The 11,154-nt window shown below is 35.7% G+C and overlaps 1 protein-coding gene across 1 annotated transcript; it reads right to left on the bottom strand.

Moving 5' to 3' along the window:
• Positions 1-2,790: 2,790 nt before the first annotated feature.
• LOC116091707 (olfactory receptor 5D13-like) lies at positions 2,791-9,597 on the bottom strand. The gene is made up of 2 exons (XM_031373225.1): positions 9,587-9,597; positions 2,791-3,760 (listed from the first exon to the last, which is right to left on the bottom strand). Exons 1-2 carry the CDS (start codon positions 9,595-9,597, stop codon positions 2,791-2,793), a joined length of 981 nt encoding a protein of 326 aa, XP_031229085.1.
• Positions 9,598-11,154: the final 1,557 nt, after the last annotated feature.

An 11,154-nucleotide genomic window follows, 5' to 3' on the forward strand; every position in this document is an offset into this window, starting at 1 on the left:
AGAAAACAAGAAGCCAAGTTGCATCCCAATCAAGGCTCCACTTTACTGAGAATAAGCCAGGGTCTTTATAGTCACAAAAGAAACTGAAAACAAGTCTCTAGATTACACTACGAAGAAAGTTCAGGTGCCAAAGTCCCCAGATTCAGAAGATCTTCAGGCGGCTAGCTGGCTGACATATTCAGGCGGTAGGCGTGGTCAGGCAGCTTCTTCAAAGACAAACAAACAGTCAACAGAGAGCATCTGTCTTAGCTCCCAGGTGTTAGCCCCCAAGCAGAGGATGCTGAGGTGAAGAGGGGATGTAATACATTCCTATATACCCTGGTATTCCCTCACCCACAGTGGGTTGGGTCCTTTCACATCAATCAGTCAGGGGTGGGCTCATGAGACTTTGCATCATATATAATCAAAGAAATGAAAGAGGGAAGGTTCAAATCTTGTGCTAATATTGTGAAAATAACCACAAAAACAGTATGTTCATTTGTGCAAATTCTACATTATCTGCAGAAATTATGGGTTCACAGCATTCCTCGCAAAACTCTTACTTTTATGTTCTTTTTGCACTTCTTTCACAATATTCCTCAACTTTGGAAAGGATGATGTTCTACATAGTGATAGCCAGTCCACAGTCACATTGTCTCTATTTAGACCTCTAGTCTTTTTCTGCAATATCTATTGTCAACTATCAAATGATCTTGACAGATTAAGGCTGTGGTGTTTAAAATGAAATATGACACCATGTCTATTTAACCAAAACAGCAGTACTAAACTCTTCTCTGTGGCTTAAGAGAACCACAGGCTTGTGACCCATCATACAATATTAAGCATGAGTATCCTGGAAGGCATGATTTAAATCCAAAGAAAACTTGCTTGTTTAAACCCATAAAAGCCACTTTCTTCTTGCAATACTGGACATATTTTTCTAAGAAAATCATTGCTGTACCTATGTTCAGGTGTGTGGGAATCCTAATGACTTTTCTCCCTATCAGCTTAAATAGATTTTTCTTATACTCTGAAATATAGCCAGCAGTGCAGAAAGTGCCTATTAACAGACAGCTTGATTTTTCAATGCCAAACAAGCCTAGAATTTCATATATGTAGAAACAGAATCCTAAGATACAATTCTGGTAGAAACCCCAGACCACCAGCTTTCACAGTAGTTTTCTGCATTTGATACTGAGATTTTTACTTAAAAACCATAGGATCCTGGCAGTTTTGTCATCCAGCCATATACAGACTCTCAATTAAATTTTTATTATTTTTCTAGGATTTTTAAAATTTAATATATTCACAAAGTAGAAAGTTACCATTGTCCCTTTTGTACATTTTATTGTTTTTCTAAACCCTAACTCAATCCATTACTCACTCCTACAACCACAGCCCATTCCCATCTAAGCCTTATAAATGTGGTATTCCTCTCTGCTACTTATATATCATGTGTGTCCTGCTATCCCCCTAATTTGTGTGCCTTTCATCTCTCATCTCCTAGTTATCAGATTTTTTTCATTTCCTAGCCTTGACATGTACTCCAATTTAAAAAAGTAGTCTAAGCATTGGAAGAAGTAATTGACAGACATTGGAGAACTTACAGCATTTGTTTATCTAGGACTAAGTCAATTCATATAATATAGTTTTCCCAAATTCTCCCACTCACCTGTTAATTTCATAATTTTATTTTTCTTTATAGATTAATCAAATTGAATTTCATTCATTTACTGCAATAAAACTATCAATACACAAATTGTTTGATATCTAGATTGGTTCCATAAACTCATGCTTTTAAGTAGATGATCACTGAGAAACAATGAGTAAAGTTGTCTGTAGGGGGATACAGAGTGGCATATCTGAGATATGAGAAAACCATATTTTTAACTTTATTACAACATTCCACACTGAAGTGTCTGTACCAGTTAATATGACCAGGCTGTGGCTGTGAAGAAATGTTCCTCTTTACAAGTATCCTCACCAATTCTGATGGTTATTTATTTTCCACACATTAGTTATTCTACCTGAAGTTATGGGAAATCTCAAATATGGTTTTAAAGTATGTTTGTATGTCTAAGTATGATAAATATATTGAAAAGTATTTATTAGTACCTTGTATGTCTTTTGTACATCTCTTTATTGAAGAGATAGTATTGAAATAAAATATATTAAAATCTCATAAATTCATGTTTATTGAAGTACATGTTTGTTTGCAACTACTTATAAAAATAGAAATTGTAATATAAAATATAAATTAACTGTGCACTTATAACCTTGATATGAGGAAAATTTTCTGGGAATAGTGATAGAAATTTTTATTCGCAGTAGCTATAAAGCAGAGATAAACAGTAGGGAAGCCTGATTTAACTATCTCTGTATACTGATATACAGTCCCATAAGGGAAACACAAAGAAAAAGAGGAGAACTATATTTTTTTACTGATTTGATGCAAAAATAGTCTATTGTAGTTCAATGTAAAAAAAAAAGAAATCCATAGTCATAAATAACAACTACTTCAAGTTCAAACGCTGATATTTTTCTTACAAAATTATACAAATCTTCTAAAATTTTTTGGTGGACAAATTATACTAATATCTTCCCCAGCACCTAAATATTAAAAAAAATAATAGCATGTAATTCTAATTTAAATGATATGGGTATAAATCTATATTATTTACAAGTTATGATACTAAAGATGAGACTAGGATGACCTATGAATGTTTCTTAAAAAGCAATTAAGAAGTTGATCTGTTTGCACTTCAGAATGAATAGCAGAACCTTAAAATGAATGACCAACTCAAGGTCATTTTATGATGATAACGAAGAGCACATTAGTTTCTTAACTGCATCTTTAACATCCTTGTTCCTGAGACTATATATAAGTGGATTGAGCATGGGGATGATGACTGTGTAGAAGACTGAGGCCACCTTGACCAGAAGCCAAGAACTTTTGGTGGTGGGAACACAGTAGAGACAGATGATAATGCTATGATAAATGGTGATGGTAGTGAGATGGGAGGCACAGGTGGAGAAGACTTTGTAGCGCCCTCCAGTGGTAGGCATTTTCATGACAGTGATGACAATGAAAACATAAGAGGTGAGAATGATCATCAGACTGCTTAGCTCATTGAAAGTAGCAAAGATGAAAATGACTTTCTGACTAACGTTGGGGTCAGAGCAGGCTACAGCAACAATGGCATCATGCTCACACACAAAGTTATTTATGAACTTGGTCCCACAGAAGACCAAGGTCAACATAAAATGTATAAATACAAAGGAACAGATTATACTCCAGGAGTAAGATGCTACTACCAGGAACCAGCAGAGCTTCTGAGACATAGCCACTGTGTAGAGGAGGGGGTTGCATACTGCCACAAACCTGTCATAGGCCATCACTGCCAACATGAAGGTTTCTGTCACCACAAATATGCATGCAAAAAAGAATTGCATGACACAGCCTGTGAAGGAGATCCTTCTGTCTTCCACAATCAAGTTTTCTAAGAGCTTTGGTGTCACAACAGTGGAGTAACAGAAATCCACAAAGGAGAGATGACTAAGAAAAAAGTACATGGGAGTATGGAGCTTAGGACTGAGCCTGATGATGGCAATCATGCCCAGGTTCCCCAGCACAGTGACTGTGTATATGGTCAGGAAAAGAAGGAACAGGGGCACCTGGAGGTATGGGTATTCTGAGAAGCCCACGAGGATGAAGGTCACTCCAGAACTCTGATTTTCTTGAATGCTATGGAGAGGGAGATAAAATGTGATCTGCCAAAATCTGAACTAATGTGTGTATTAGAAACAACCAAGAAATAGTTTATACTTTGATGGGTTCTATAAAATACAATTAAAAAAACATATTACATTTTCAACATTTTATTTATGTGACATATAGGAAACAACATTTTCATCTTAAATTGTTGTAAAGATAATTAAAACAGAATTAGAGAAGTCACAATTTACAAAGGCAAATACCAAATAAGAAAAGAATCTACTACCATTCAGAACTAGATTCCGGAAAATGACCAGTATATCAACATGCATAAATTTCAAAGTATTAAAATTGTTCTTTCATATTTTTTGTCCCGTGACTTTCTCAGACATTACCAGCAAGGAGGCACAGGATGCAGAAGTGGCAGAGCAACTGGGACAGGGTCCTTTCTAGCTCCATCTATAGCTAGGAAGTATGCCTGTTCCACAACCCACTGTGCACCATTCCTGCCTGGGGAGAGCAGGTCTCCAGAGAGTGCTCTGACCCTGGGACATGGGCAAGCTCACCATTTTCTCTCTGGTGAATTTCTAAGACAGGACCAGGAAGGAGGCATAAGCAACAGAAGCTGCACACCAACTGGGACAGGTTGCTTCATTCATCCATCTGTACCAAGGAAAGACGGCTGATCCACAGCCCTCTGTGCATGGGTCTTACCATGGGTGAGCTGATTTCCCAGGAGTGTTGACACAGGCTTACAGACCCACAATAGGAACTAGCTCCATCCAGAGACAGCAAAAACGTCTAACACCAAAGATTAACAGATGTCAAAAGGCAAACACAAGAATCTTACCAACAGAAACCAAGACTAGGTGACTTCATCAGAACCCTGTACTCCCAGCACAGTAAGTCCTAGGTACACCAACATAGTAGAAAAGCAAGATTTGGATCTGAAATCAAATCTCATGATGCTGATAGAGGAATTTAAGAAGGACATAAATAACATCCTTAAAGAAGTACTAGAGAACACAGGTAAACAGGTACAATCCCTTAAAGAGAAAACACAAAAATCTCTTAAAGAATTACATGAAAGCACAACTAAACAGGTGAAGGAATTGAACAAAATCATCCAGGATCTAAATATGGAAGTAGAAACAATTAAGAAATCATAAAGAGAGATAACTCTGGAGATAGAAAACCTAGGAAAGAAGTCAGGAGTCATAGATGCAAGTATAACCAACAGAATGTAAGAGATAGAAGGGAGAATATCAAGTGCAGAAGACACCATAGAAAACATTGCCACAACAGTCAAAAAAAAACCACAAAATGCAAAATGTTCCTATCCCAAAACATCCAGGAAATCCAGGACACAATGAGAAGACCAAGCCTAAGGATAATAGGTATAGAAGAGAGTGAAAACTTCCAACTCAAAGGGCCAGTAAATATCTTCAACAAAATTATACAAGTAAACTTCCCAAACATAAAAAAAAAAGATATGCCCATGAACATAAAAGAAGCTTACAGAACTCCAAATAGACTGGAACAGAAAAGAAATTCCTCCCGCCACATAATAATCAAAACACCAAATGCACAAAACAAAGAAAGAATATTAAAAGCAGTGAGGAAAAAAGGTGAAGTAACATGTAAAGGCAGATCTATCAGAATTACACCAGACTTCTTGCCACAGACTATGAAAGCCAGAGGATCCTGGGCTGATGTCATACAGACCCCAAGAGAACACAAATCCGAGCCCAGGTTAATATATTCAGCAAACCTCTCAACTACCATAAATAGAGAAACCAAGGTATTCCATGACAAAACCAAATTTACACAATATCTTTCCATAAATCCAGCCCTTCAAAAGATAATAAATGGAAAATTCCAACACAAGGATGGAAACTACATTGTAAAATAAGCAAGAAAGTAATCTTCCAATGAAGCTAAAAGAAGATAGCCACATGAACAAAATTCCAACTTTAACAACAAAAATAACAAGAAGCAACAGTTACTTTTCCTCAATATCTATTAATATCAATGGACTCAATTCTACAATAAAAAGACATAGATTATCAGATTGGGTATGTAAACAGGACCCAGCATTTTTTTTTGCATACAGGAAACCTACCTCAGTGTCAAAGACAGACACCACCTCAGAATAAAAGGCTGGAAAAGAAATTTCCAAGCAAATCATCCAAACAAACATGCTGGAGTAACCATTCTAATATCAAATAAAATCAACTTTCAACCTAAAGTGATCAAAAAAGATAAGGAGGAACACTTCATACTCATCAAAGGTAAAATCTACCAAGATGAACTCTCTATTATGAACCTCTATTCTTCAAATGCAAGGGTATCTACATTCATAAAAGAAATTTTACTAAAGCTCAAGGGCATCTACATTCATAAAAAAAAAAACTTAACTAAAATTCAAAGCACACATTGCACTGCACACAGTAGTAGTGGAAAGCTTCAACACCCTACTCTCTGCAATAGACAGATCACGGAAACAAACTAAATAGAGACACAGTGAAACTAACAGAAGTTATGAACCAAATGGATTTAACAAATATCTAAAGAAAATTTGATCCTAAAACAAAAGAATATAACTTCTTCTCAGCACTTCTTGGTACCTTCTCCAAAACTGACCATATTATCAGTCACAAAACAGGCCTCAAGAGATACAAGAAGACCGAAATAATTCCTAACATCCTATCAGATCAACACAGACCTAGGCTGGTCCTCAATAACAATATAAACAATAGAAAGCCCAAATACATGTTGAAGCTTAAAAACACTCTACTCAATGATAACTTGGTAAAGAGAGAAAGAAAGAAAGAAAGAGAGAGAGAGAAAGAAAGAAAGAAAGAAAGAAAGAAAGAAAGAAAGAAAGAAAGAAAGAAAGGAAGGAAGGAAGAAAGACAGAAAGAAAGAAAGAGAGAAAGAAAGAAAGAAAGAAATTAAAGACTTTCTAGAGTAAAATGAAAATGAAGTCACAAGATACCCAGTCTTATAGGACACAATGAAAGCAGTCATAAGAGGAAAACTCATAACTCTCAGTGCCTCTAAAAAGAAATTGGAGAGAGAATATACTAGCATCTGAAAGCTCTAGAACAAAAAGAAGCAAATTCACCCAAGAGGAATAGACAGCAGGAAATAATCAAACGCAGGGCTGAATTCAACCAAGTGGAAACAAAAGGAACTATACAAAGAATCAATCAAACCAAGAGCTGGTTCTTTGAGAAAATCAACATGATAAGATAAACACTTAGCCAGACTAACTAGAAGGCACAGAGACAGTATCCTAATTAACAAGATCAGAAATGAAAAGGGAGACATAATAATAGAAAGTGAGGAAATCCCAAAAATCATGAGACCCTATTACAAAAGCCTATATGCAACAAAACTGGAAAATCTGGATGAAATGGACAATTTTCTAGACAGATACCAGGTACCAAAGTTAAATCAATATCTGATAAATGATCCAAACAGTCCCATATCCTCTAACAAAATAGAAACAGTCATTAATAATTTCCCAAACAAAAAAAGCCCAGGACCAGATGGGTTTAGTGCAGAGTTTTATCAGATGTTCAAAGAAGACCATCTTTGAATACCAACATTTCTCAAACAATTCCACAAAATAGAAACAGAAGGTACTCAACCCAATTCGTTCTATGAAGCCACAATTACTCTAATACATAAACCACACAAAGACCTAACAAAGAAAGAAAACTTCAGACCAATTTCCCTTATGAATATCAATGCAAAAATACTCAATAAAATATTTGGAAACCAAATCCAAGAACACATCAAAATGATCAGCCATCATGTACAAGTAGTCTTCATCGCTGTGATTCAGGGATTGTTCAATATAAGGAAACTCATCAATGTAATCCACTATACCTATGTAAACACAAACATTGATGCTCACCAGATCTTTGACAAAGGAGCTAATACCATCAAGTGGCAAAAAGACAGTATTTTCAACAAATGGTTCTGGCTCAACTGGCAGTTAGCAGGTAGAGGAATGCTAATCGATCCATTCCTATCTCCTTGTACAAAGCTCAAGTCCAAGTGGATCTAGGACCTCCACATAAAACCAGAAACTAATATATGCTGAAACTAACAGAAAAGAAACTGGGGAAGACCCTTGAGCACATGAGTACAGGTGAAAATTTCCTGAACAGAGCACCAATAGCTTATGCTCTATGATAAGAATTGACAAATGGGACCTCATAAAATTACATAGCTTCTGTAATGCAAAAGATACTGTCAATAGGACAAAATGGCAGCCAACAGATTGGGCAAGATCTTTACCAATCCTATATCTGATGGAGGGTTAATATCCAATATATAAAAAGAACTAAAGAAGTTAGACTCCAGAAGACGAAATAGCACCATTAAAAATGTGGTACAGAGCTAAACAAAGAATTCTCAATAGAGGAATACTTAATGACTGAGAAGCACCTAAAGAAATGTTCAACATCCTTAGTCATCAGGGAAATGCAAATCAAAGCAACCCTGAGATTCCATGTCACAAGTGTCAGAATGGCTAAGATCAAAACTCAGTTGACAGCAGATGCTGGTGAGGTTGTAGAGAAAGAGGAACACTCCTTCAATTCTGGTAGGATTGCAAGCTGGTACAACCACTCTTGAAAATCTTTTGGTGATTCCTCAGAAATGGAACATAGGAATACCAAAGAACCCAGTTATGTCTCTCCTGGGCATATAACCAGAAGATGTTCCAACATACAATAAAGATACACTCTCCACTATGTTCAGAGCAGCCTTATTTATTATAGCCAGAAACTGGAAACAACACAAATGTGCTTCAACAGAGGAATGGATACAGAAAATGTGGTACATTAACACAATGGAGTACTACTCAGCTATTAAAATCAATGAATTTATGAAATTCTTAGGCAAATGGATGGATTTGGAGGATGTAATCCTGAATGATGTAACCCAATCACAAAAGAACACACAAGGTATGCACTCATTGATAAGTGGCTATTAGCCCAGAAATTCAGAATACCCAAAATACAATCTACAAACTACAAGAATCTCAAGAAGAAGGAAGACCAAAGTGTGGATATTCTGATACTTCTTAGAAGGGGGAACTAAATACCCATGGAAGGAGTTACAGAGAAAAACTATGGAGCAGAGACTGAAGGAAGGACAATCCAGAGACTGCTCCACCTGGGAATCCTTCTCATATTCAATCACTAACCCAGACTCAATTGTGGATGCCAGCAAGTACTGGCTTACAGGAGCCTGATATAGCTGTCTCCTGAGAGACTCTTACAGTGCCCGACTAATACTGAAGTAGAGGCTCTCAGCCATCCATTGGACTGAGCACAGGGTCCCCAGTTAAGGAGCTATAGAAAGGACCCAAGGAGCTAAAGGGTTTGCAGGACCTTAGGACGAACAATATGAACTAATTAGTACCCTCAAAGCTTCCAGGGACTAAACCACCAACCAAAGTGTACATATGGTGGGACTAATGGCTCCAGCAGCATATGTATAGCAGAGGATATCCTAGTCATTCATCAATGGGAAGAGTGGCCCTTGGTCTTATGAAGGTTCTATGCCCCAGTGTAGGGGAATGTCAAGGCCAGGAAGTGGGAAAGGGTGGGTTGGTTAGCAGGGAGAGGAGGAGAGGAACCGAGTTTTGTTTTTGTTTTTATTCTTGAGAGGAAACAGGGGTAAGGACGTATCATTTGAAACATAAATAAAGAAAATATCTAATGAAAAAGTGAGACATGAAAGAATTATTTCTATAAAATTATCATCACATATGTCTGATAAAATTCAGAAATCCCAGCTGCTAGTGCAATAGGTTGTTGTTTTTCAAAAGAATGTGAAAAAAATTGTTCTTTCAATAATAGTCTTACTTACTTTTGTGCCATGCTCATTATTCAGCACTTAAAGTAATAATATGAAAGATTTCCTTTTATAATTAGAATCACATTTTGACATTCAGACTGCACTACAGGATAAAACTTAAGAAGATGAAGAAAGAAGAAGATTAAGAAAGAAGAGGAGAAGGAGGAAGAGAAAGAGGAGGAGGAGGAGGAGGAGGAGGAGAAGAACAAAACAAAAAGTACAAGAGGAAGATAAGATTAAGAACAAGAAGAACAATAAGGAGAACATTAACAGGTTGAACAAGAATAAGGTAAATAAGAAAAAAAAGGAAGAGAAAGAACAACAACAAACAACAAGAACAACAACAACATGATATAAAAGTAAATGTTAGCCTTATGTAATATTGGTGTTTAGTTAATTTATTTTTTAGAGTTACTTACCCTATAACATCTTTGTACATAAAAAGCACAATTTCAAAGTGTATTGTAAATCTATATTTTGTCAATATATACCAAATTTCTGTTTATTTTGTACTCATTTGAATTTAAAGATATGTTTCTGGTTAATATTTGTTACTTATGATAATGTAATCAGACAAAACATATACTAGATTTTCAGTGTAGAAAGTGTTTTAAAGAACAGGCAATGTAAAATTGTCCTTTTACTATAATATATTTAGAATATGAATAATGGATATAAATCATAGAAGATCCAAAAAGCACTATGCATTCTTATAATGTTTAAAACATTACCCAAGATAATTGCCTAAACAGAGAACTTCTAAAATTAATTCATAGTACTTCAAAACCATACAAGTCATTTCTTCAATAGTAAAAGGTCATTTACTAACATGCTACTTTGAAAGTAAAATGCATCTGTAGAGACACTGAAGTGATTGAATGACTTTCTGAGGTTTCAGAGGACCCCAGATCTGTTGTTAACACCCAAGGTTGGAGTCTCACATCTCCTTGTATCTTTAGATACAGGGAAGAGGATACAGTTGCTTTTTATCCAGAATCATACTCACACGTAATATAAATCCATAAAAAGAAAAATATACATATGCATGAAATAAAATAAACCTTAAAAGTAAGTCAGTACTTTTATTTCATAAGGCAAATTTGTTATGCACTTAAAATGTGTGAACGGGATTATGATACACAGGAGATGCAACCTTTTAGTAAACATCTCTGATAATTAAGCCTACAGAAATTTATACACAAATATACACACTTAGAAAAAGTGTGGGAAAAAATATTTTGTCCTGAACTATGGTATAGATACCACAAGATATTATCTAGATAATAAAGAAAATCATTGTTTAGATTATCCAACACATTTGCATTGTCTTTTCATAGGATTAGAACAGCATGCAACACAGAGAATAAAACCAGTCCTACATTCCTGCCTCATTTCATAGGCACATCCACACTACCTAAATTATTCTACCAAATGCTACATTACTCCTTGAGCATAGAACTCTTTGCAGTGAACAATAGTGAATTAAGAAGCACATGGTTCCTCAAGAACTACTAACTACTGACTTCTTTTTTTTTTTAGATATTTTCTTTATTTACATGTAAATTTCTCCATTCGCAGTT

The sequence above is a fragment of the Mastomys coucha genome, unplaced genomic scaffold, assembly GCF_008632895.1.
Source record: "Mastomys coucha isolate ucsf_1 unplaced genomic scaffold, UCSF_Mcou_1 pScaffold15, whole genome shotgun sequence".
Classification (NCBI taxonomy): Eukaryota; Metazoa; Chordata; class Mammalia; order Rodentia; family Muridae; genus Mastomys; species Mastomys coucha.